The sequence below is a fragment of the Saccostrea cucullata genome, unplaced genomic scaffold (genome assembly GCF_032062105.1).
Source record: "Saccostrea cucullata isolate Sc308-1 unplaced genomic scaffold, CSIRO_AGI_Scuc_v1 ctg433, whole genome shotgun sequence".
NCBI lineage: Eukaryota > Metazoa > Mollusca > Bivalvia > Ostreida > Ostreidae > Saccostrea > Saccostrea cuccullata.
This window is the reverse complement of record NW_026924543.1, coordinates 101,800-128,157: the sequence shown is the minus strand read 5'-3', so window position 1 is coordinate 128,157 and position 26,358 is coordinate 101,800. Positions and strand designations below refer to the sequence as shown.

General features: G+C 35.0%; 1 protein-coding gene and 1 long non-coding RNA gene across 2 annotated transcripts in view; one reads left to right on the top strand and one right to left on the bottom strand.

Annotated features, from left to right (window-relative positions):
* Positions 1 to 26,358, top strand: part of LOC134266691 (uncharacterized) — a 158,812-nt gene that overhangs the window by 103,984 nt on the left and 28,470 nt on the right. The window lies entirely within an intron of this gene.
* The window catches only part of LOC134266683 (E3 ubiquitin-protein ligase TRIP12-like), a 36,975-nt gene continuing 10,712 nt past the window's right edge, over positions 96 to 26,358 (bottom strand). The window contains exons 3-38 of the mRNA XM_062748902.1: positions 20,644 to 21,246; positions 20,021 to 20,238; positions 18,935 to 19,108; positions 18,724 to 18,809; positions 18,412 to 18,609; positions 18,159 to 18,251; positions 17,875 to 18,036; positions 14,511 to 14,745; positions 14,177 to 14,241; positions 13,962 to 14,011; positions 13,276 to 13,432; positions 12,809 to 12,968; positions 12,327 to 12,469; positions 12,099 to 12,205; positions 11,888 to 12,006; positions 11,518 to 11,713; positions 11,070 to 11,313; positions 10,769 to 10,841; positions 10,544 to 10,653; positions 9,737 to 9,922; positions 8,117 to 8,218; positions 7,883 to 7,975; positions 7,484 to 7,678; positions 6,525 to 6,721; positions 4,875 to 4,987; positions 4,359 to 4,510; positions 3,914 to 4,059; positions 3,479 to 3,632; positions 2,986 to 3,084; positions 2,752 to 2,866; positions 2,503 to 2,657; positions 2,164 to 2,328; positions 1,779 to 1,943; positions 1,327 to 1,440; positions 925 to 1,123; positions 96 to 701 (exon numbers count right to left, since the gene is read on the bottom strand). Coding sequence (XP_062604886.1) covers positions 505 to 701; positions 925 to 1,123; positions 1,327 to 1,440; positions 1,779 to 1,943; positions 2,164 to 2,328; positions 2,503 to 2,657; positions 2,752 to 2,866; positions 2,986 to 3,084; positions 3,479 to 3,632; positions 3,914 to 4,059; positions 4,359 to 4,510; positions 4,875 to 4,987; positions 6,525 to 6,721; positions 7,484 to 7,678; positions 7,883 to 7,975; positions 8,117 to 8,218; positions 9,737 to 9,922; positions 10,544 to 10,653; positions 10,769 to 10,841; positions 11,070 to 11,313; positions 11,518 to 11,713; positions 11,888 to 12,006; positions 12,099 to 12,205; positions 12,327 to 12,469; positions 12,809 to 12,968; positions 13,276 to 13,432; positions 13,962 to 14,011; positions 14,177 to 14,241; positions 14,511 to 14,745; positions 17,875 to 18,036; positions 18,159 to 18,251; positions 18,412 to 18,609; positions 18,724 to 18,809; positions 18,935 to 19,108; positions 20,021 to 20,238; positions 20,644 to 21,246 — 5,740 coding nt within the window. The 3' untranslated portion in view covers positions 96 to 504. The remainder of the gene's footprint in view (positions 702 to 924; positions 1,124 to 1,326; positions 1,441 to 1,778; positions 1,944 to 2,163; positions 2,329 to 2,502; positions 2,658 to 2,751; positions 2,867 to 2,985; positions 3,085 to 3,478; positions 3,633 to 3,913; positions 4,060 to 4,358; positions 4,511 to 4,874; positions 4,988 to 6,524; positions 6,722 to 7,483; positions 7,679 to 7,882; positions 7,976 to 8,116; positions 8,219 to 9,736; positions 9,923 to 10,543; positions 10,654 to 10,768; positions 10,842 to 11,069; positions 11,314 to 11,517; positions 11,714 to 11,887; positions 12,007 to 12,098; positions 12,206 to 12,326; positions 12,470 to 12,808; positions 12,969 to 13,275; positions 13,433 to 13,961; positions 14,012 to 14,176; positions 14,242 to 14,510; positions 14,746 to 17,874; positions 18,037 to 18,158; positions 18,252 to 18,411; positions 18,610 to 18,723; positions 18,810 to 18,934; positions 19,109 to 20,020; positions 20,239 to 20,643; positions 21,247 to 26,358) is intronic.

Below are 26,358 nucleotides of genomic sequence, written 5' to 3'. Positions count from 1 at the left end.
ACTAGGATTGATAAGTTAAAATGTAGAAATGCCAGTTACGGATGCTACAGTTCCGTGCCACTTAATGACACAGTGTGAAAATTTAAGAGTAAGAGTTTTCTGAATATAACGCCAAGATTTATTTCAATAAACATAAAAAAAAATACATTATCAATGACAGATAATTCATTTAAAGTGAAGGACTTGCCCTGCTTGCCTCATTAACAGAAATAAACAAAAAAATTCAATCAAAATCAAGTCACAGATACAAATTCTCTTTTTATATCATCCATGAAACAAAAGAAAAAAGAAAACACAACCAGAATAGCAGTATCTTGGGAAGTTTATTCACTTTCAGTTTTGCAGGGCTGAAATTCGTACAATCCAATGAAATTCAAATCCTGGCATTATGTATCTACTACCAGCTGAATCACATGTACATCCAGAGTGAATAAGCACAATCTAACTACACTTTTTATCTCCCTCCCACTCTGTCAAACTCAGAGCCATCAGCCAATCAGAATCTTAGGACAAGTGGAAAGAGAGTTGTCCTTCCTTGGCTGCTATGCCCAACTTTTCTCTCATAATGTCCACGGAGGTGTAGTCGGGTAATTTGAGATAGTTTACACACGTCATCACAGAGGGTAAGAAATTGTCTGCATTCTCGGAGCCTTCAAATGTTTTCCTTACAATGGTCAAAGGTGGGTTTAAACTTCTGAAGCCTGTCAAGTAAATTTATTTCCTATGTTTAATATTAACATATTGCTTTGTGTTCTTTTAATATGAACTTTTCAGCAAATAATATTCTTGTGTTCTACAGAAAAGAACTCCTAGACTTATGTTCAGAAAAATTATTTCATAAAATACGTATTGCATCAAACAATTATATCATATTTCATCAAACTGAAGGAGAGAAACTCTGCCATAGTTTGCAAAAGAACGTACCACCCACTGGCAATCGTGGGGACCCTGTTACAAACTGTAGGAACTGCCTCTGTTCTGTATCATCGTAAAAACTGAGAATCTCAAACAGGAACTTGACGGCTCGACTGTCGTGTGTGTAACCATGATCAGGACGACAACACTCCATCAACATCTTCACGTCCCACACCTCCTTCTTACTGCCACAAAACAGCTGCTCCAACTACATGTATATAAGTCAAAAAATATTCCTAGCCTCCAAAAGCATAATAAGGGGAAAAACAAAGAAATTACCCATTTTGTAAAATACATGATCTGCATTACTGAATCATAGCGTAATTGAAACAAGTCAAACCATCAATTCTAGATTAATTAATTATGAAGATAATCATCAGATGCTGAGAGATTTATATATGCCAGACTTACCTCCTCTGGGTAGAAGCTCTGTAAAGTGGAGAGAGGGAAGATTTCCTCGAACCCCTCCCTGAAGGCCTCAAACTGACGAGATACCCCCTCCACCAGGCTCCAATGGACCACCAACTAAAAGCATATAAGTAAATGCTGTTAATCTCTCACATAAATGTTTACAAATATTAACTTTTACTGGATAATGACCATTAAGTTAACTAAAACAGATTTTTTTTTAGGAATGATGACAATTCTCTAAACAGAGAGGCATGTAAAAAAATTTCAACCAAACTTAGCACAGTCGTACATGACAATTTCAGACAGTCCAATTTTATGAGAAATCTCTGACGAGACTGCATCTTTTCTGGTTTGTTCTACATAGCATTGCATCCAGACTTAACATTTATTGAACATTTACAGAATTATGTATCCTGTATGCTTTACATGAAGACATTATATTCTTGTATTACCTGTAAGTATTCCTCCAGGTTATCCAGACTAACAGTGATATCATGCCCTCCTTTCTTCAGCTCTATGCTGGGATAGCCAGGCAGGGTAAAGGTGATGTCTAGATCCTCTATACTACAACCATCCATGGTCAAACTCTCTAATGCCAACTGACGACTCTCATCCGTCTACAAAGTTACCAGTAAAATATGAAGCAGAGAGAACAACTGGAATTAAATTTTCCATAATATATCATTGATATCTTAACTGTTTATTCTAGATAAAAATATGAATTGAAAACTTTTCTTTCTCAAGGAAAACCAAATCAAAATCATGGGACCCCAAAATTTCTTGAATATCAATTGGTAGTTACGGTCACTATTTTTTAAAAGAGTAATGCAGACTTACATGAGACTTATCAGTGAAAATTCTCTGCTTTTGATGTAATACATCCTCAAGCTGTTGGAATGACTTGGCAATCACTGGGTCAAGATGCTGAAGGTCACTTGAGGTCAGACTGTGTTCCTGTCCCAACAGCCACTTGTAGAAGACCAAACTAAGGGGAATATCCAGCTGCAGAAAAAAAATACCAAAATTTTAGAAACAGTACATGTACACTTTATATGCACATCACATAATTTTCTTTAAAGAAACACAAAAGTAGCAGTACCTTTACAAATGCCAATATTGCAGCAATTGATATACTACAGACTCAAAATCATCAAGTATAAATGATACAATACATACCATCCTGGAGTCCATCAGGGCCTTGGCCATGAACTTTCCTAAGAACTTGAATTTGGCCTTGACCCTGTTGATGACAGCGGCTTTCGCATTTCGAGGTAGTGGGGATGGGAACAAGCCACATGGGGAGTAACAGTACAGAATTTCTTCATCTGTCCCTAAAATTCAGAGTCAATGAAATCATATAAAATCATTGAAGTTATGTGTATGTATGTGTAGCCTAGTATCATTAAGAATTCTGTTTCTACAAACCCGATGCACTTTTCTCCTTGATGGCCTCCCCTCTCCAAAGGTCAAGGTCACTTTTCTGTGCCTCTTTAGAAACTAATGCATAAAACTCCAGTGTGGGACCCAACCCAGTACCAACCTAAAATCAGTTACAAGTTTGAAAAGTAATCATATGAAGATTTTTAATGATTCAAAGACACCATAAAAAAGGTTATGCAAGTGATTACAAGTAGAGCTGACTATATATGACAGACTTACCTCATTTTCATACTGGATTTCCAGGAGAGCCCGTGAGTTTCCTATGTCCTCCATCACCTTCTCTGCTTGCTTTAACAGATCTATCCTACTGACTTGTTTCTAAAATAAGTCAACAATCAAACATTAGGCATCAAGAAAAACTGAAATCTTTGTAATTAAATTGTTAAATTCAACTGCACTCTGTCAAATCTAAAGCAAATTCAAGACATATCTCATTTCTTATATTTCCCATGAAAAATGGTTAGGATTTACAAAAGATCACCAGATATCTGAAGTTTACACCAAGAAATGGTAACCATATCCATGTACAACTCAATTTATTTTTGTACAGCTGATATGGAATCAATTCTTCGAATCAATCACTGCCAATCAATTTCACCAAAAAAATTTTATGTTAGATTTGCTGTATGTAGGGATTATACATTGTAATACTGAATTAACTGACTGAGTAAGATTTGTTGTAAATAGAAGTTGCAATACTGTGTTAACTGACCCTTCTCCTGTCCAGCCTCGGTGCCACCCTGTCTGTGCTGTCTGCTGGACCGTTATCCCCCGTGTTGTCCTGTAGTCTCATCAAAGCTCGGTCTCTATCAAAGGTGGTGGCATAAAACAGAAGCTGTCGTGTGTCAAATGGAAACAAAAATGGTCTGAAAAGAAAAAGAAGAGTTAATCTTCGATCTACAATATTTTATTTTACTTTGTGCATTTTGACCTATTCAGATACTGTAACTTTTATTAAAGATAAAGAAATATAAGTAAATTCTGAGGCTTTGATTTATTATTATGGAACCTTAAAAGAGTAAATCATGGAAAACTCCAAAACAAGCATTGATGTTCCTCTCTGATAGCCAAAAACAGGCAATGATTTTCTTAACCAAATTCATGCCAGCAAATTGTTACAGAATAAATTATCAATCAGAACACTTACCCCGCTGTGGAGATTTCTGCCAGCCAGCTGGGGAGGTTCCCTGTCATTATAACTAGTGGGTCCTGCAGCTGACGATTGGCTTTAGCTGTTAATTTGGAACTGAGAAATTCTGTGTATGGCAGTATAGGATTCACTGGACAAGGCACCTAGGGAAATACATTGGCACATTATTGTTAATCAATATGATGAACAGGGATTCTGTCGGAAAATTGCACTGGAATAAGACTCTTTTCATTACAAAGACTTCTGATATCATAGAAAGTTAGTAGGGATTTAAAAACATTATTCCTGAAATTTAACCTCTATGAAGTCAAAGGTGCTCCAAGTGTGCCTCAGGCTGTACTTGAACACAAACTTAAACTCGTAAATCTGTCTCAAATCTAAGTTTGAAAATCTGCTTCTGTGTAAGTTCTAATGTTTATCATGCATCTCAACTTGTACAAACCTCATACATGGTTGACCAGTATCTATTGAAGGCATGAAGGATCCTCAGTAGAGCTATAATGTCCAGTGAGGCATCCTGAACAGTGACAAAAGCAGGAAGTTTGTCTGTCAGGTAGGCATTGAGGGCAGGAACCATCACAGGGCAGTGACCATCTATCAAAAATTAAAACCATAAATACAGATTTACGTCAAACTACATTTTTAAAAAAAAATTGTTGTCCAGAATTTAACTTCAAACCTTCATACATAAGAATTGAAGAACCTTCAATAATTTTATACAGCAAAACTTGTTTAGTACGAACACGGATATTGCGAATGTACAGTTCCCCAGTTATATCAATTTAATGAATTTCCTATACGGTTATAACGAATTACGGGTATAGCGATGTAATTACATTCATCCCAGTGACTTCGTTATAACCGAGTTTTGCTGTATCCTTTTGATTGTAATTTTTTAGTGTCTTGCAAAAGCACAAGACTTGAGTTATATTCCTAACATGATTTTTTTTAAACTCACCATTCCACAATTCATCCATCTTCCTCCTGACTGTTTTCTGAGATTTGTTGTCTCCCTTGGTTTTCTTTGGACTTGTGGCTGAAGCTTCATCGCTTTCAGTTGCAGGACGGTACCTGTCAAGTTCAAGTTTCATACCAACTTATACATGGAGATGGGTTTATATGCATTCAAGCACCTGTTTCCTTTCCATTATAAATTTACAAGGACTGCAAAGCTGAATTCATACAATGCAGTTTACAACAGAACTAGAAAACTGACCAGTCAGCAAGGGCCCCGCCATGGGGTAGAATTAAAAGGGTGCAGCTCACGGAATGATTAAAAAATGTACGAAGAATAAGCAACAGCAACTGTATTCTTAAAATTTCAAGATAATTCCTGAATATTCAAAAACCTGAAAATAATATCCTTGTATTTACATAAGGCAGTAAAGAACAATTTAACATTGAATGTATTAAACAGTTATGAAGCTTGTGTTATATAGAATGCCAGCCTTCAATGAATGCAAATACATGTATCATGAAGGCTTGACCTTAACCTCAAACAAACAGCAGTTGCAGACAAAGGTTTTCATTAATCTTAAAGATAAAGAAAAGCCTACTAAATTTTCTGCAGCAGGCTAGATAATTGATCCCAAAGGATTAATTGTACCTCTCTCATCATTTTCTTCTAAAGTTACAATAAGAACTTTTTCAGTATTAATGATAGAATGGGGTTTTTATAAAACTACCTTAAAAATTAATTAACATAAAGTGAAAAAAGTAATTCAAAAAATCTTCTTTAATCTATTTCTTGTTTTTAGAATTCAATGAAATCATAACTATTAAACAAAAATAAATTATAAAAATTTATATCTAAATCCACATTTCACAGTGTTCATAGCATTCCAAATTGACTTAACTTCAAAACAAACTTCATTTGCAAACAGAGGTGGTAATTCATCTCAATGTGACAGATAAAGATAATGCTCTGGATTTTCTTCAGGAGGAAACCTAATTAATACCAAGGGACTCCTAGCCAGCATTCATTTTACAATGGGAACATCTTCAGCAGTTATCTCTCTTTGCCAATGCATTCTAAAGTTAAGGAATCTACCCCACCACCCCAGCTCCAAACCAGGGGACATAGAGAACCAAACTTAGCATCAAAATATGTATTTCTGCCTACTGAACTACCATACCAAATTTGAACTTGATTGGGCAACCATAAAAAAAAGTTGCCCATTTATTCTTATGCATAGTTAAGGAATCTACCCCACCACCCCAGCTCCAAACCAGAAGACACAGAGAACCAAACTTAGCATAAAAATATGTATTTCTGCCTACTGAACTGCCATACCAAATTTGAACTTGATTGGGCAACCATAAAAAAAGTTATTAGAAAAAAACAGAAAATTTGTGGACGGAACAGAGACAGACGGACAGACAGAGTGATTTCTATAGGGCACCCGCAAATCCTTGAGGGGCCCTAATTATGAAACAAATATTAACAGTGACACGTTTTAGCTTGAAATTGAAAATGTTCTTGTGTCATGCAAAAATGGGAACATATGAATATGAACAGGAAGAAAAAAAATAAATCCTAAATCCTTTATGTTGATAAAAATCTGTGTTTCTTAAAGAAAATTAATGAATAGTTAATGAATTGTTATACCATATGGTGTGAGTTTGGACCCAGATGTTGGCGTGACCCAGTGGACTTTCGGCCTCGGTTTCTGTTTCACTGGTTTCACCAGGATTACTGAAATTCTTGACAGCCTGGTACACTGTCATGTTGTATGGCAGGAATCGGTCACCCATGAAAAACTCTAACTTGTGTCGAGCTGTCCCCTGACTGATGAACACTGCAGCCTACAAAAAGAAATCAAGTCATAGAGCCACAAAGTAAGGTGGTAGATATCACAGATTTTATAAAAGTTGTCAGACTGATAGACATTCAATTAATATTTTTCCACACACTAAAATGATTAACTGATTTTTTTGTAGATACAGTAAAACCCGGTTATAGCGAAGTCTTGCGGAAATGTGAATTTAATTTATTATATCCGTAATTCGTTATATCCGTGTAACAAATTCATATATGCATATACCGCGAATTTGCAATATGCATCTTTTCCTTCAAGAACTCAAAAAAAGTTCGCTTTATCCGAGAATTCATTATTCGTTCTTTATAACCATAAAATTTTACAAAGATTTGTTATAAATTTTGCTGGGGACCCAGAGAAACTTCGCTATATCCGTTAATTCGCTACATCTGAGTTCATACTAAACGAGTTTTACTGTATCACACTTATTATAATAGCTGTAAGACTGTTCAACGTTCATTAATATTATTTCCACACACTAAACTGATTACTGTATACAGGGTTATTTTTCGCCCTATGTTATTTACGCCATTTCACACTTGCAAACAATTTTGCCCCTTCTAATTTCACCAAGTCATAATTTTGTTTAAGAAATTATAGCGTATTCTTTGAATTAGCCCGTTTTAAATTTGCCCACTTGAGGGTTGGGCGAAAGGGGCAAAAATAAAATGGAGGCGAAAATTTCCCTGTATACTGTACTTGGCAGTGATGGATAGATAGAAGATTGACCATCTCTCTCCAGACCTACCATTGTGTCATCAACATCGTCATCAGAATTTTCCTCATCACTGATATCATCGTCCCCATCAGGCTTCGTCCTGCCGTACCCTCTGATCACCAGGTACCGCTCGATGGCCTGTACCAGGGCCAGGGGGTCTATCTTTACAGGCCCTCCCTTCCACTGCCTCAGGGTCGTGCATTCTGGGTGTCTCTGGAGATTGCACTGAAAGGCAGGGAAAAAAGTTATGGCATTTTCAAATAACAAGTCTGATATTAACTAATAGAATAAATCAATTGGAGAATAAAAATTATACAATTTAAGCATTGTTTAATTCAAGAAAACAGTCATACACTCAGCAACAGTACACAAGATTTTATTTTTTTGCTAGAAATGAAGCAATGGAAAGTACTCTTCTTAAGAATATACCTTTAATTGATGGGTATTAAAGAAGCGGAGAGCATTAGATCCTCTCCCACTCGAGGTACTGCCTCCAGGAAGGTCATGAACTTTGACCTGAAACTGATTTACATAATAACATATTAGCTTTAATTTCTTTTTATACAATGTATTATAACGTTTAAGACAAGCTATAAAGCTTCTCATCTTTTTTGTCCTTTCTTTAAAATTATGATACTAAATTGCTTCACTTTACTGTCATACCTGTTCTAATTGATGAAGACATCCAATAAGTTTGTTGACTAGATAAGACATTGCAGGATTTCCCTCAATCTCTAACCTCTTAACATGTAATACATCAGGAGCCTAAAATAAATATATCAACTCTAAATAATGTCTCTTAATTTAACTGTAAGGTAGATGATTGTCTTTGAACTACAATAAAATATTACCCTAATTCACCACTACTATTGTTATTGTGATTTAAATTCAAGACACGTGGTTTAGGTTTACCTATTCAAAGGTTATAGGGTAGAACCAGTTTTATAAATAAAATTGGCAGTAAACAGGAAATTGCTATAGTCTGTTTCTTCTGAAAACATGTCCTGTGAAAAATGTGTTTCCAGACCTTTCTGAAAGACTTTCATGGTTTTCAACAGAAACTGGTGGCTGAAAGGGGGGGGGGTAAATAACAATTAATAAATCTTATCATAGTTTACTGCAAAAATAACAGCTCACTAGCGACGATACGCTGGTAAAAAAAAATGTGTAATATCATCTACACTGACAAACCTTTGTTTGCCTTATATGGCTATTGCTATTAATGCGCACAGAGGATCTTACCACGAGCAACTGATCAATTATTGACTGAATAAGTAAATACCCCAAATACATGTTTACATGTTTCTTCGAACACATGGTTCAGGTCAATCTATGATCATGTCAATGGATTGCAATATGAAAAAGAAATGTTCTTATGAACAAAATGCAAACATTAGAAACTATATGTGAACGATATCATGGGAGTTTTTAATTTGTTGTTAATTAGAAAAACTATGTTTAATAAAATATATACGTAGTTAGTGTCAAGTTCAGAGCACCAGCACTTCAAGGGTAAGGAAAACGAGCAGCTTCTTGTATGCATTTAAATGGACAAAACATTTTTTACATAGCTATACCCGTGATCACGTGTGTTGGCCAGGGAATCCATCTGATAATTGTATTCACCGATAGTACAATAAAGGAACTTGTCAAGCGTAAAATTCCTGTAGTATTCGTAGTAACCCATAATGCAATTCTCACTCAGCTGATTTGTCAGTTAAAGTCACATTGGTGCCTCATTTGCTATTCTGACGCCAAAAAATATAGGTCCGGTTCCCATGCAAAATATTTGTCCAAAAAGAAATTTTAATTCATGACAGCAGAAAATTGTATCATAGAGAATGCTTATAATTTAAACTTGAATGAATTCAAGAGAGATCGATTGAAGTACATTTCTACAGAATGATATTATAGGGTTGTGAAAACTAAAACGCAACATAACTTTTCTGTTTACCATGTCTCCACATGCTAGTCACTTCCTAGCCACATTTCCATGGATAATTTACCCTATCTTGCTAAAGTCTCGCTAACTCTCGCTAGAGCCACTGTCAGAGCTACTCTGAGCTCATCGGGTTTTATAATTTGCAGAACACCGAAAAATAAAAGGTTCCGAACACATTAGTAGGGGTGTAATTGATAAGTCAGATTTGATCTGTAAGAGTCCATTATTCAAAATTCATTCCCCCCTCCGCCCAAAATTAATTATGAGAATACATAAGAAACAAATCAGAATGGTTTGACTTCACACAGTGAATGGTGACTCTGATTATAACGAGGACTGACCGGACAGTTAAGGAAGATGTGCAGGAATCGCCGTATCCTGACGTCGCGGGGGACGACACACGATGAGGAAGTGAGATAAGCCAGCAGCTTCTGGACAAGGCCGCTGTGGATGATTTCAAAAGGCGAGACGTCACTGTCTCTCATGATCACAGCTATGCTTTTCATTCCCTCCAAACCACTGTCAAACTGGAAAAAAAAAAAAACAAACACAGTGGTTACTTAAAGTGAACATCGTATGGATTCTTCTGACGAAGGATGAAGAGACAATCCAATATTTAAAATCACAAAGGTGAAAAAAATTGATGAAAGAAATGAATTTAACCAAATATCTAACAACTTCAAATTACAATGTGCCTTAATTTTTTAATCAATATCTTTAAAATAAGAAATAGCGAATTATGCAATGTTAAAAAAAGAAACAAATAAATGCAGAAAAGTAATAATGTTTATACGCTAGGAAAAAAAGCCTTATATGTACAGTATGTCGATTATATATGTTGTAATTCCCAACTGCTGTATCATCATTAATCTTTTGTTAGTTGCTACTATCAATTTTGAATTTCTTCTTGTATATTTTTCTCTTTACTTGTATGCCCTGATGGGCCCCAAATTGGTATTAATAAATCTTATCTTATCTTAATCATCAGAATCAACCTAACTGAAGATTCATACACTGTACATTTCATTGAAATTTTGACAAACACAACAACAAAAGTTATATACTTAAATAGCCCTCAAATCTAAGTCTATATCATGCATTCATCAACAATTAAACCTTCTTCCTAATAAGATCACAAGTACAAATACCTCGGTTTGAATCTGCTCAGCAGCTGAACACAACTGGTTAAGTACTGTCAACGCTGGGTGACTCGTACCTTCTGGATCAGGACCAAAGTACTGCTGGAGAAATCGATCAGCTGCAAAACAAGGTTATAAGACACTGTACACTGTTTCCATACACAATCAAATTCATTCCTAGATTTAAAAAAAAACTTCTCCAGCTTTAAATTCATAATGAGTTTAGGTACTGACCTTGCTCTTTGATCCATGTTTTAATTTTCTCTCTGTGAGCTGATATTTGTAAATTTTTGGACATAACTGCATCCTAAAAATTCAAAATAGAGTTAAAAAAATTAGAAGATGGGCTCGATTAAATATGACTTTTTATGTGCATTTCCAGGGCACATACAAATGCATTCAAAGCAATGTCAACAGGTCTTAATATCAAGTTGTCACTATGAAAATTCCTTTTTTTTCCCTGATTATTTCCTTTAGAAATATTGAGAGCTTTAACCCCCCCCACCCTTGTTTTTGTTGGAGATCCTATGCTAACCTTTGATGAGGATGCTTTTGGCACTCTGTCACTGGACGAGAACTTGGCCCAGCTGCGGGGGTTGAGACTGGGGAGGAAGGAGATTTTAGAGGAGGTGGTCTTGCCGTCTTTACTGGAGGCAGATTTTGATCGACTTGAGCTTCTGGAGGATGATTTTGTCTCAGAACTTGCGGCTTCCTCTTTGTTCTTCCTTCCCAGTGAACGCTTCGGAGCTTTCTTTCTTTTCAACACATCACTTAGTTTCCTGTAAAACAAAAAAAAATTTAAAACTTTTAAATTTTTCGAAAGTGTAATTACAACCAATATACATGTACAGTTTACTGTGTAATTTTAATGTTAGCACTGAAAAGTAAGGAAGTGCACAAATATCCCCCCAAACAAACAGGTTACAACAAGCAAGCAGATAACTTGTCTTCTCAATGAGATCAATAATTCACTAGGCACTTACATTTGACTTGAGCTGGGGCTTTCCTCGGCAGCGGGAGGAGTGGCTCCCTCTTTCTCCACCGTGGCGGTCTCTGAGGTCACGGACCCAGACGAGGAACTACTGAGACTGGAGGAGGAGGCAGTCACAGAGGTGGGCTTCGCGGGCGACTTCGCCTTGACATCCGAGTCAGCTAACCGTTTAATCTGGTGCATCACACCTGTAACAAGTGTCACACATGTAAAATGTTTTTGTGTCAGAAGTACATAAAACTTAAAAAAAATTACCGAATTGAATTTTCAAGATAGAAATGTTTCCTTGCAAAATTATTTTTTGGAAACTCTTGATGTCTCTACCAGTAAAAAGAAAAATCTGAACCAACAAATATGCTTACCTTCCCTCCTGAAGTACACACTAAAAATATCTGCCAACTTCTGCATGAGAATTTCTGCCATCTGTATGGCACCAACGACTACTTTTACATCACTGGATGCCATCATAGCAGCAATATGGCTACAATGAAGGAAAATTATTTGTTTATTCCTTTTTATTTAAAATTCAATATACAAATTGAGCAATTAATGAGGACTTATTTCTGTTGTTACCTTGAAACTGGTTGAGATTGTAGAATTTCTTTTAATAATTTAGGCTCAGCATAGTAAATCATCCTCAGCAACGTCTGAAGACATTTGTGTCGTACTGTAGGCCCAGCCTTCATAGGGAAAAGACATACTTTACATATAAACTTCTATCATTGCAATGATGTATCTATATGCATTTACATGTAAATATAAATTCCTGTCCACAATTAAGAAACTGTAAAACTGACTCACAGAGGAGCTGTAGACCTCGTAAAGTACAGCAAAGAGAGTTTTGATGAAGGCTGAGGCTAGCTCCATGTCCTCTTTGAGGACCTCTGCCCTCGAGTCACACTGCTCCAAGTTAATCTCCGACCCTGTTGATGAGGAACTGGAAGCTGTTGACCAAAAAGTATTTACTTCTTATTAATGGGTAATAAATATTCATATTGGTCTCAACACCATCAGCTACCTGTATATTCTCATTCATGTGGTCACAATAGCAATATTTACCCCATACACATATATATACATGATATTTTGAATTATCTTAAATGATAACAAGATACCAAAGTTAAGTTGCATGTGAAAAATCAGATTTAACAAAAGACTCTCTTTCAAACACTAAAAATAGTTTTGCATGCATCACTATTTCTAAGATTTTAATATAATGATAACAGATCAACAAGAAAAATCTGAGGCATTTCCAGACTTTTTCAAACTTTTGGATCCCCCACCTGTGTTCTGTGCCCCTCCAGCAGTAGTGTTGACTTTTCTCTGGACAGCCCGGGCTGTTCCTGTGTCCTCGTTAATTTGTTGTAAGGTATTAAAGTCAATGGTGTAAGTTCTACCCATTGTGTTCAAACTTACTTCATCCTCACCAGACTGATAGGCTGCCTATAGAAAGGTGAAAAAAGAAATGATAACCAAATCCCTGTTTACAATATACATGCAAGTTATCAAAATTTGATGCTACTTAAACTTAAACAAAAAGAATATATTAAGATGACAATGTCCTATAAATGTTATATTTTTATTTTCTTTTTCAACTTTTACATATCTTGAAAAAACTTACTTCAAATCTGTACACTGTATTATACTGTAAAACTTATTTATTTCATTATTTATATCATGGGCACACACTGCATTCCTCATGCTCAATACATATTTTTAATTAAGTCTGGAATTCAAGCCGAATCCTTACTTCAATAATTTTTCCATCTATGGAGGTATAGGGGTGCCACACCCCCCTGTCATCCCTCCACTGCCAGCTGACCAGGTCCACTATACTCCCATGGGCCTTACACAACATGTTATCTATAGCAAACATCCCGTCCGTGGGTAAGGCAGGCATCAACTCCCTACAAAGTAACAAAGCAACATGTTATCTATAGGAAACATCCCATCCGTGGGTAAGGCAAGCATCAACACACTACAAAGTAACAAAAACTGTGCTGAGCCAAGTATAAAATATAAAGGCAGGCATAAGCTCACTACAAAGTACCAAGGCTGTGCAGAACCAAGTATGAAATTTTTATCATCATTAAAATTTCAAATAGTAAAATAGCAAAACAAACCCCTTGAGGAAACCATTACATTGTTTTCATCAATTCATTAAAATGTTTGCATTTGATTATTTATAACAAGATTTTCCTACACAATAAAAATATAATTAATACCCTACCTATATATTTTGAAAATAAGTGTTAATTGAAAATAATTGGTAAACTATATCTTTAATATCCTTAAATGAGGGTATAAAATAAAAGAAACATGACTGAATTATTTATGATTTTCCTATGCAATCAAAATATCATTTATATTTGTATATTCTGAAAATATGTGTAATAAATTTCCTAAACCGCACGTACAAAATAAAAGAAGACTTACCCAATTAGACAAACAATTTCATATAACTCTTGGGGGGTTCTTGAGATCAACTGCAAGAAAAATAAATATATTTTTGTTGTGTTTAGCAATCAAAATTCTACTATTTCCTTGTGTGCAGAAAATAAAACCAGAAGAATTTATCATTAACAAATCTTGATTTGTTCCTAGTTCTGGACACATGAGCAATGCAGACAAAAGTTAAGGACCAAATTTACCTCTACTCCAGTCATTTCTTCCTCAGAAGTTCCAACAAGGAGATAACACAGAGTATCTGCTATTTCTAAGGAAAAAAACATTACCATTAACAATTTAGATACATGTGTATTACAAAAAATCAAAGCTATAGATCCTCTACTGTACTTGAAAATCTTTAAAAAAATACTGAATTGAATGTTTTGAAACCACATTTTCCTTTATTAAGCAGTTAAGTTCGGGCAACCTAATTACTCCATTACAATGATTCGTCCTAAATGTCACAACATTTACGCAGATATGTGATTCAGAAAGTCATTTACACTATCAAAGTACTACTTGATTGAGACATCTTACTTTGTTTGAGTAAGACCACGGCCAAATCTGGACAGCTGGCACACATAATGGCCAGCATTCGGATGACCATGACGAAGGTGCTGGTACTGATGACCGGGGGACTGACCACCAACAGCTGCTGAATGTTGGTCAAGAGACCGTGGACGGCTATCTCCTTCAGCGTCCTCTGGTCAGTCTGGAAATTGTCCACTAGCCGACAGAAACAGATGCAGCAATTCTCTACCGACTTTTTGTCCTGGAACAATAGATATGTATGATGCCTTTGACTAATAATTATTGTAGGAACAAGTAAACTGTCAAACATATTTGCTGTACGAGGGTTGTTCGAAAAGTTCGTGGACGATGTCAATCCTCGTTATACTACTTTCAAGAAATTTAAAATAAGCATGTAAAAATATTTGTTTTGTTGATGTGTTAAGTTTTATTCCATTCCATCTAACGGAAATCAGTTTACTTCATTTAAAATCAACATATATCGTACCTGCGGAGCACACTTAACGGCAATGTTATGTCAAAACATAGAATCAAGAATTTCTCAACAATATTATCCCTCTACATTTCACACGGTTTAATCCAATACCCACTCATTAAATCCCCTTTCAATCACTTGACATTTATTTTTTAACATTTATTCTCATTGTATAATTTCCTTTGTTAATGTTTTAATTTATTTTATTACTTAACTCTGCTTTCACAAGATAAGTAACTCTGAGCCACCTAAGAGGGGGTATTAAAAAGTTCATGGACTAGTGCCATAAAATTAAAACCCCATTAGGTACATCAGTGAATTTTAAAATAACTAGTAAGCATCATGTTTTCTATCTATAGAATAAACCACAAATCATCAATTTTATTTTTTAATAAATTAGCAACGTTTTTGTAAGCAATGGTATGTCCAGGCGGCGTAACCTCAAAAACAACGTTTTTTTCTACGTAAGAGTAACTGAGAAAAACTCGTTTTACATGAACATTTGACATCCAAAAATCCCCTTAATTCAGGTATGTGTTGGGAGTTGGCAGTGTGCGCCATTTGCCCGAACACTAGTAAAAATTTAGTAATGTACTAGCCCGATTAGTGAAAAGTTGCATGCATTTTACATTTATTTGTTGATAAATCTTTAAAAGTAATAAAATAAGTATAAGAATTTTTATGTCTTTTTACATGTGCGTGGGTTTCTTTTGTTTAAGCGTGTCGAGAACTTTCGGCAATCGGTCTTCTCTGTACAGTTTGGGTTTATAAAATACACATCAGCATTTACTTCTGGTTATGGTTGCGTTATGTTAAAAAGAAATATGAAGTAAAAAGGACAAGAGAATTTCTAAACAAGTGGAAGGAGGGGCGGCCTTGGCTGTAATACAACGAGGTGAAAAAGACCATGACTTTTACTGCATACACGTGAAAAACAAAAACAAATTCACAACTGACATCCATCGATGTGGGCTAGCAAAATCTGATTCGGGCTAGTAATTGTTCTTCATTACTAGCCCGATTGGGCTAGTGCTGAAAAAAGTTTTTCGCGCACACTGAGTTGGGACACTATTGTTCGATAAAATTTGTAATTTTTACCTCATTCGGGAAGTTCTATGAAATTTATTGTAAATTGTACATGGAGTTTCCAAACGAATAAATTAAGCCTTGAAAATGACGTCAAAAGGGGGTGGGGTTTCCTTTTTCAACATACTATAAGGTTTTGCCAGTGAAAAAACTGATAGACCCAGGAAATGTTTAAAATGGCTATAGAGAAATTATATGCATCCGGAGTACTTGTTTTTAATATCACAGTAGATTCAGAAAGAAAATGTTCACACAAAAACATTATACCTCCCGCAACTAGTTGCGTGGGGTATAATTAATGTTCATTTGTATTTGTAGTAAAGGTGTGAAAAATAAATTGCGTCAAAAATGACAATTATATGTTGTAGAAATTGAACTCCAATAAGCAAAATATGCTAGCACAATCAAGCGAGGATCCCTTCCCAACATATAAATCCATTTGCAATATTATATGAATTTGAAAGCCGCTGTTCATGACATTGTAAAATTATATAAACAGACGGGTTTAATCCCTTACTCAGCCCAAGGAATCTCATCAAAATAAGTGTCTGACATAGAAGCAGACATTGAAAAACAATGACGTTGTCGAACATCATGAAACTAAACAGCGACTGCGCCAGGTGATCATATAATGTGGTTCTTATTTTATTATAATTTGACAAATAATGAATGTATCAAGCTAAAATTTTCAACATTTCTTTATTTTTTGTTGTTTTATGTTCCTTATAAATTTTGAAGACACAAACTATATAGTACTTACTTTATAGCTTCAGTCCACGAATTTTTTGATAACCCTCATGTGTCTTTCCTTGACACTGAACTTTCTAGAGTTTTTGTTCAGATTTCACCAGATAAACCGTTTCTTCACTGATTATCCTCATCTGATATAGAGTCTATGTCACTCAAATAACACCTGTGCCATTTATTAACACATGTGACATATATTTTTTTTTACGGTAATTCTTTCAACATTTTTAGAGCTTATTTAGGAGTCTCCCCTAGTATAACACAAAATTGCATCGATATCTGCTGCTCTATGACATTAAACAATGTCATCATTTTTGTTGCTTTCAATGAGGACTACCTATCTTCTCAAATTGATTTCTTTTAAACAGAGCAACATATTAAGCAATAATTTGGAATGTGAATCAATGTATCAGATCTGAATATAAAATTGTAGGATTTATTTTCATTTTTGTTCAATTTTACAGAGAATTTGAATACATACATTATCATGTTCATTTAGTGTGTTGTTTGTGTGAATAACTAAATTTTTACCTGCTCCGCGGTCCAATTTTTGAAGTTTTTAAAATTCTGAATAGGTTCAAAATAAATCAAAATAATTCTAAAATGTTTAAAACAAATCAGTTGAACTTAATATTAAAATATTTCTACCAATTTTGGATAGCATATGACGTTAAATAAAAAAAATATGACAGGAGTCCACAAACTTTTTGAACAACCCTCGTACTGGCAATAATAATGTCCAAAGTCATAAAGAAAATGGTTCTTTTGAATTACATGTATATAATTGATATCTTTGAATTGCATTTTTACCAATAAATGTTTCTATGCATGAATGCTGAATACACAAGGTAAGGTCAGTTATGGTAATAACTTTGAATTCAGAAGTACCACACACTTCTTTACTGAAAACAATTACTGTAATGATGATATATACTTTAAACACTCAATTAAGTTGACATTTTTTTTTTCAGCCAAATTTTGGTGTATTTGAGTAACCACTTGTTGAACAGAGATTTCTGTGTGTTCCTCACATACACATGTACATTCAATTTAATCCCTTACCTGGTGAGTAAGTTTATTGCTTAGTAACTGTAGAGAGTCTCGGATGAGGTGGAACTCCTCGTAGGTCATGTTCTGTACACAGTTAGCGGTGATGGCCAGGGCACTTCTCTGAGCCGTGATACTGAAGAAGTCCAGGAACATCAAAGAGGCTGCTATTCCTCCCTAAAATACAATAAACAACTTCATATCAACAAGTTTTCTTCTTTCTCCCATTTACTTTTGCTCCCATTAAAAGGCATTCTGAAAATAATATATAGTTTGTAAAACACTGATAGACAACTTACTGCCTGTAAGATGGCTTTGCCATGTCTTCTGGATAACATTTCTAATGCAGTGAGTGATTGCTCTGCCACATCCATACAATGTATAGCTCTCAGCTGAAATCAATACAGATAATACATTGTACTTCATTCTAACTTCAATAACTTAATCATATGTGTAATTCAATAATTAACAAAAGCTTGAAATTATCAGAATCAGAATTTATTAACATCACAGGTTAAAAAGGTACAACTGTTTTTCCTATATTTTTCGTACTTTTTCTATAAATACTGGTACAGCGTCCACCACAATGGCTGAGGATCGAGGGAGAGCCTCCATCATGTAGGTCAGGGCCCGGCAGGCATGGTTCATCATGTCAAAGTTATGCTCCATCTGTAGTAGGGTCACCAAAGCTGGAACCACCTGCTTAACTGGGAACCCTGCTAAAGTGTCCTCATTTCCCATAACAAGCAACTGTGAACATAAGAATCAAAGTAAAGGAGAATGTTTTAACACTGTAAACATGGAACAATCAAAATGCAGAAAGGAACAAGTACACATAAGTAAATATATGTTATATTGTTGTACCTGACACATCTCAATGGCTGCAGTCAGTTGCTGGTCCTCATTTCCAGTTGACTGTAAACCCTGAAGGAGTTGCTGAGCTTTGTTCACTAAAAATAGAAAAGCACATTTAAAATTCTCTGACAACAATGATAAATTTTGGTATTTCTACATCTGAAAAAAGTTTGTCTACAACTGAAAACAATAACATTGGTCTGTGTTCTGCTTTACTTACTAGAGCCTCCCCCCATGGTGCGGTGAAGAAGTTGGTGCATTCGAGGGCCGAGGGCCCCAAACAGCTGGGAGGGCAGTCCCCGGGCCTCTAAGAGGGCCTGTAGTCTCCCCATATCAGCCTCCTCTGACTCACTCTCAGAGGTCAGACTGGCTGTAGCTCCACCCGAACTTGTGGCTAAAAAATCATAAATAAAAACAATCAGCAAATGTTATCTAGAGTTATTATAGTAAAACTAGTGAAACACAAACCTTGAAAATCACACAGGTATCATGGATTTTTTCAGCTATGCTCAATTCAGCCATCCTGGGATTGAAACTTTTGATTCATGCAATACGAATTTATCAAATTGCATGAAGTTTGCCTAGATGATCAAGCATATAATTTTTTCTCAAATATTTATGCATGGATTTCAAATACATGGGTACATCCCACTAATTATTTTTAGAATCGGTAGTAGAAGAAAGTAGTGCAGAAAAAATTACAAGTTCCTTAATTTGCAGACTTGCATAAAAAAATTGTGCAGATGTACTGAACTGAGCCTCACACTTGTTGATAAGGAGTATCTTTCCTACCAAAAAAGCCTGGCAAATGTAATTTATCAAGAAGATCAGCCGAATAATTTTGTGTATTGTAACGCCAGTGAGAACTGTGAATTTCCCCTACTTTCACTTTCATTTTTAGAGGTTCCCGCAGACAGACGCATTTTGCCGGAAAACGAATCTGACATGCCACCTCGAGATTTTAACCATGGAAAGACAACTTGATGTGCTTTAATTTGAAGGGTCACTCCCTGCTGAACGAAAATTAGGGACATCACTATGAGAAGAAACGTTAACATTGTAACATTGGGAAAACAATTAGTGGATTGTACCCACATGATCACCTAATTCACACTTTTAGTCCTCACCACCCTGGGGTCTGAACTTTTGGTCCATGGCACATGGATTTCTAAATTTTGTTGGAAAGCTAAGCTGCTTATTTGTGATATTCATATTTTTCTGCTATATTGTCCAAAATTCATTAACACATGTATATATTGACAGTATGTAACATATTTATCTTTCCATGATAGAATTAGCCCCTTACCGGCTGCCAGATTGGGGGTCTCTTCACTACCCCCCATTCTCCCTCCCTCTGCCTCTTCTGACGCCATCACACTGCTGCTGCTGTTGGCCTCGGTCTCGGTCGTTCTGCCACGACTGGACGCGGTCGTAGATTTGCCACTGCTGGTTCCCTCGTTGCTCTCACCCCGGCCCCTGCTGGGTCCCTGGCGTTTCGAGAGGGAAGACGATTGCCTACTACTGCTGCAAATATCAACCAGTTTAGAAATACAATGTATTGCATTTGTTCAAAAAAATATGAAATCAAGGATAAAATATATTTTTGCCATATTTTAATTTAATTAGGAATAAGTTATTTATCTTGAAGATAAACTAAGCTGTTACTCTTTCCTTGCATAATTATCTGAAACAGGCTACAAGGAAGCAAAATTGTGACAGTAGAAAATTCAAACCAACTCTGATTTTTTCAAAAAAAAATAAGTACTCAGTCTGCATCATAACTTGGAAGCTAAAATAGGTATATAACAGAAATCCTACACTAATATTCATCATAAAAAATTATAACTCCTCACTTTCTTTTTTCTACCACAAAAAATCCAGAAATTCAAATCTCAAAACACTTTGGAAGCCTAAATATTGTTATTTTACCTGCTACTTGCACAGGATCCCGTTTTCTTGCTTTGACGTGTTCGCCGTAAGCTGTCAAGCTCAGGCGACTTAGCTTGGAGAGATTTTCTTCGACTACCCCCTGTGCTTGTTTCACCTGACAAATGAGATTTTTTCCCTGGAGTCAGAGATTTAGATGCAGTCTTGGTTAATTTATTTGAGTCAGTGATCAGAGATTTTGTTTCTGGATGTTTATTTTTATCCTCTCTCTGCTTGGTTTTTTGTTTCTTGGTGGTGTGGTCGACTGTTCGTTGGGCACTTCGTTTCGTCTCTTTTGGTTTTTCTTTTGTTTTATAGTAAGGTATTCCTTCTATCACAGATGCGTTAGAATTGGAACGTAAATTCTGAGATATTGCGTATGGTTCAATAGGCAGATCCACTGACTGACGCCGGTATGACAGTCGAGTTGATGAACTTGCTGAGCTACTGCCAACTGAGTCAAGTGAATTTCTCCGAGGTCGAGTTGACTCAGTGGGATCGTTCGTGAGTTTACTGCTTTTACTTGCAGAGTGACTTTCTATAGGAAATGAGGATCCTCTTTTGTTTCCTCGCTTGGAGCGAGATTTTTTTTCTTCAGGAAATTGTCTGCAATAAACATGATAAACAGATGCTTTTTTACCCATGCTTATAATGTAATGTAATGATTTTGCACTCAAATAAAAAAGGGAAGTTAAATTGTTACTTGTGTATCATATAGAACCTCCTTTCTTTCTTCCTTATTGCATCCTTATATAATTATTTTATAATTCCAATAGCTTCATTACAAGCAACTCTCAATAAAATTTTTATTTTCTATCTATGAAAGCATAAATACAAGGTTAAGGGGGATGTACGGCCACCTTTAGTGCTGTGAGAACAAAATGTAAACTTTTCTTCAAATGGCTAAAATACATCATATTTTGATCAAATTTTAAGTCCTTATGATAAAGATACAATAAATATTCATAACTGAATGCATGTTGTGCATATATAATCTATACTTTTGCAGAAAAATGCTTTTGATATGCTCCTTAGAACTGCGCAGCTACAGAATTCAGCAGAGCCTTAAAAAATCCAAAAAAATATGCAAACTGTGCATCAATGTTCTCTCTACAACCATTTGTTGAGAAAATGTCTAAATTTTGCACTTTTAAATGATAATTTCAAGTTCAAAACAAGGTATCGTTGTCTTCAAAAAGAGTGTAAAGAACCATGAAAGTAGTTCATGGATAGCAGCACGTGGTTTATTTTTAGCACAGAATTTTGTTTTCCAGACCTCTTCTTAATATGGAGGGACATAACAATCTTTAAATGTAGAAGAGAATTACAGTTGCAAAATATTTCAAATAATATGAACACTTTTAAAAGAGGAAATGTGTTATAGTATGGCTTGAAGTAATTTATTTAGTATTATTATGCTTCCTGTCAGTTTGTCTCTATATAACCCATACCCTACTATTCTCGCATAGTGGTCTAAGGATTTATATAGCGTAAGCATACTATGCCGAAATAGAGCACGGCTTCCATTTTTGGGGAAATCCGACAACGCCCATACCGGGGAGCGAACTCACGACCCCGAGATTGTCAGTCCAACGTGCTACCGATTACGCCGAAGACGCCGTTATCTATAGTACTGTACTATAATATATATAAACTTAGTTTCAAATATTTTATGATTAAAATTAAAAATAAACAAAATAATTCTTCTAAAATAGTTTCTTGCAACCCCCCTTCCTTCACTCAAATAATATTCTCTAAAACTATCTGTAGATTATATTTAAAAAGAACGTTCAAAATTAAAGAAAAAGATTATGACGTACATGTTGCATAAGGTGACGTCATAATAGAGTAGACGAATGTAACATGTGATGAAACATTGGGAATGAATAAAATATTGTCGTTTTTATACAGTAACAACAGTCAGCATAATAATAACAATAGTGTTGTGTTTTGCGTGCACTATGCCTAAATAGTAGTCAGGGTTTTAAACAAGGTGCAAGAGCCCGAGGCTAGTGCACGATGTGTCAAAACCAGACTACTATTTATGCAGAGTGCACGCAAAACACAACACTATTATATAATTATTATCGAACAGTTGTTAAATAATGTACTTATTGATATCAAAGAAAAAAAATCTTAAACTCTTTGATTCCAGGTAAGGAAAAATGAGCACCATCAAAGTTAAGAATTAAGAGTTTGTAAGTTTGCCACAGATAACTTATAATATATATCAAAATTTTAATTATCACTAATGAAACACAAAGAAATTAAACACATAAAATCGATATGAATGACCTACTAGTACGAGGGGTGATCAAAAAGTTCGCGAACTATCTCTATATCTACAAAACCACAATTCAGATTAGAAACAAATTTGGTGCACACATAGCCAAACACAAGTTCTATAAAATAGCACATGCTGAATAAAGTTTTGCTCATAATGACGTCATTATGCAGGTTCTTGTGACGAAAAATGGTTGCTTCAGTGGAACTCGTTTAACAAACGACTAAAATATTTATGGTATATCTTCAAAATGCCTTTGAAGTAGCATATAAGAATTTGTTCATAGTTTATTAAGACAAATGACTTCCTACAAATTCAATCAATGATTGGATAGATCGTTTTAGTGAAGGAAGGCAGATGGTTAAATATGATACTTGTTATATTGCCCAGTGATATATTAGCAAGTTTGAAAAGGGATGTGTTTTTAATTAAGCAATATGCTATCAAAGACCTCCAATTTACACTTTGAAAAATACTTGAATATTTCAACAATAATATAACTATCAAATACCTAAGATATATCGTTTACTTTTTGATCTACCCTCGTATACTCTGTCAAATAAACATTTACAATTTTGATTTTAGCGGAGCAACATTTGAAAAGGAATGAAATCATTCAGAGTGGGTTAGGAGATTTAATGAATACAAAAACTTTTTCTATTTGCCCTTTTTGTCAAAATTACAATTTTACAGAGTAAAGGAAAAAAATCAACATTAATAAACATTTTATACCATCTTTAAAATGATGTTTGGTGGTCCTCCCAACTCAGGGAAAAATTATTGGGTCCGTATTTGTAGGTGAGAAAAAAAATTCCTAAAATTTTAAACATATTCGTTGACGGAAGAAAAAAAACAACATGTAATAGGATGTAAAAAAAAAAATTGAGTCGGGCCATTTCTAGGCAGTAGATCGGGAGAGAGGGCAACCAAATATTTTTATAACAAATTGTCTTATAAGGCTAGTACATGTTCCATCACATACTTAGTAATGCAAAAGAACAAAATTCACTTCTTATTATATTGGGCCCTGAAAATTTCCCCAAATTTAAGTTTCAACTGAATCAAAACTTTATAGTGGAAATAAATGTTGGGTATGTGCTTTCTTAAAATATAGACCAAACTTTTTAGAATGTGTCCCGTTTTACTATTTTATGGCGGTCAAAACATGCATGGAATGCGTATTTCCGGAAAAATCGTTAAAAATCAACTACTTAAAAGCAATTTTCAATAGGTCCGCATCATAACACCACTTTCAAATTTTCTCAGTTGAAACATTGATTTAAAAGCATTCTTTATGCAAAAAATTACGATGGTGTTATTTTGCGGACTATGTTTATTTTTTAAAAATGTGTTCATTTTTACACCACCAAAACCCATGAATGAGACAGAATGTTGCTATAACACGTTTTATAACTCGCAAAGTATCGCTGAAAAATCGTAATTTTATAGGATGAAGTCTTCACATCAATATTATGAACATCAAGTAATGTTATTTTATATATTTAGTTGCAATGCTTTTGTCTATAAAGTCTTATTGATAAAATAAGAAAAGAAATACATATACGTCATTTTTAAAAATAATGACGTCACAATGGGGTGTAATACTTTTGATAAAATATAGATCTATAACGTTAGTCCTTTGTGCAATATAATCCTAAGCATAAGAAATACAACGTATATACTTATCGTGATAACAAAACATAATAGGATAGACAATTTTAAGATACTTTTAATTGTCAAGAATCACAAAGTTTGCATGTGTTCCAAGAAAGCATTGCCTATTTGGCGTGCATCTGCAAAACTTAAATCCATATTTTGACACGCTTTTTCAATATTTGCTAAGAAATTACATGTATTTATCGAAAATTACCAGCGAATTGCAGTGGTTAGAGCATTATGCTCTAGAGTTGCGAAGTAAGGAATTGATCCTTACGTCGCGGGTTCGAATCCATTGTGGGTCGTGGAGACAGGTTCTTCAGCTCGAACGAGATCGTATAAACCGAGATGCTGGCACGAAAAAAAAAATACCTCACTGCTCAATGACCCAATCGTAACTACTCTGCCATTTCCGTAACCACAAATAACTTTTTATCAGATACGGAAAAGGGCGAGTGTGATCCGATTGCTCAATGACCCTGACTAAGTGCCGAGCATAAGACAAAATTTGCAGCTCTCCACCGGCTAGTAGTGGTGTCTCCATATGAGTGAAATATTCTCCAAAAGGACATTAAACTACAAGTTTACAATCAATCAACCAATCAATCAATCAATCGATTGTCTCTATAGGTACATGTACTTGTAATGAGATATATGTTTAAAAGTGTAAAGTTTCGAAAGGGCTCGTATATGTCCTTAACTTGTATTATATTCTCAGTTACATTAGTTATATATTCTTTCATGTCAAAATTTTTTTAATTCATTCATTCTACCCTCTACCTTCTAAATAAATGGTGAAGTTTTACTTGATGTTTTATTTTAACGATAAACATAATGATACTCTTCCAACCTCAACTTTTTACTTCTCTCTCTCTCTCTCTCTCTCTCTCTCTCTCTCTCTTAACTTTTTTGTTATGTAAAAAAAAATACGCATAATTATCACTGAACTGAATGTTCGGCTATATTTTGCTTATCAATGATTATTAGTGCTTCGGACTTAAACACGTGTTTTTATGACAAAGTGACTTAAATATTTCAAATAGTGTTATTGTTCTCACCTCATTATATATGTCCGCCATAGAACATGTAAACTATATCAATTTTATTATATATCTGATATGATCCCCCCCCTCCCCTTAAAAATACATTTTAGTGATCTGTCTTCCGAGGGGGCTGCATCTTGTTCAATTCTTTTGAATTAATTTTCAAACGCGCCAAACTGATAAAGCATACAACCAAAAATGATGAGGGCGCAGGGGGGGGGGGGGGATGCAACGTTCAAGAATACCTTGTAAAATACACTGTGTAAAAGATATATAGGAAGGAAATAGGTTCAAAGTTTGTTTTGTTTTATGTTTTTAATCTGCTCCATGGAAGTTGCTGTTGCACATTTTACAAAATAATGAATAACTGTCAGATTTTTTCAATTTATGACAATGATCAATCGATTTGCTTGCGTGATAATTTTATGCATAATCGCATACGATTCCTTAAATAAACCGTGTGGTACATGTACCTTTCTCTCCTTCTTTACTACAGGGTGAATTAATGTACAAATATTTAGCTCATCTATGTACCAACCGATATACCTACACATCTCAATTTTTTTTTGTGAAATTTCACCTCTCGTATACAACGTCATGAAGAAGAACGATATCACAAAACCTTGACATTGTGAAAATGTGAAGGTTATATGTAACACGTGTAAATCATCGTTGGAAATTCGGTCTGTTCAATACGCGTATCACGTAGATAATAGTAACATATCTGCATGTATT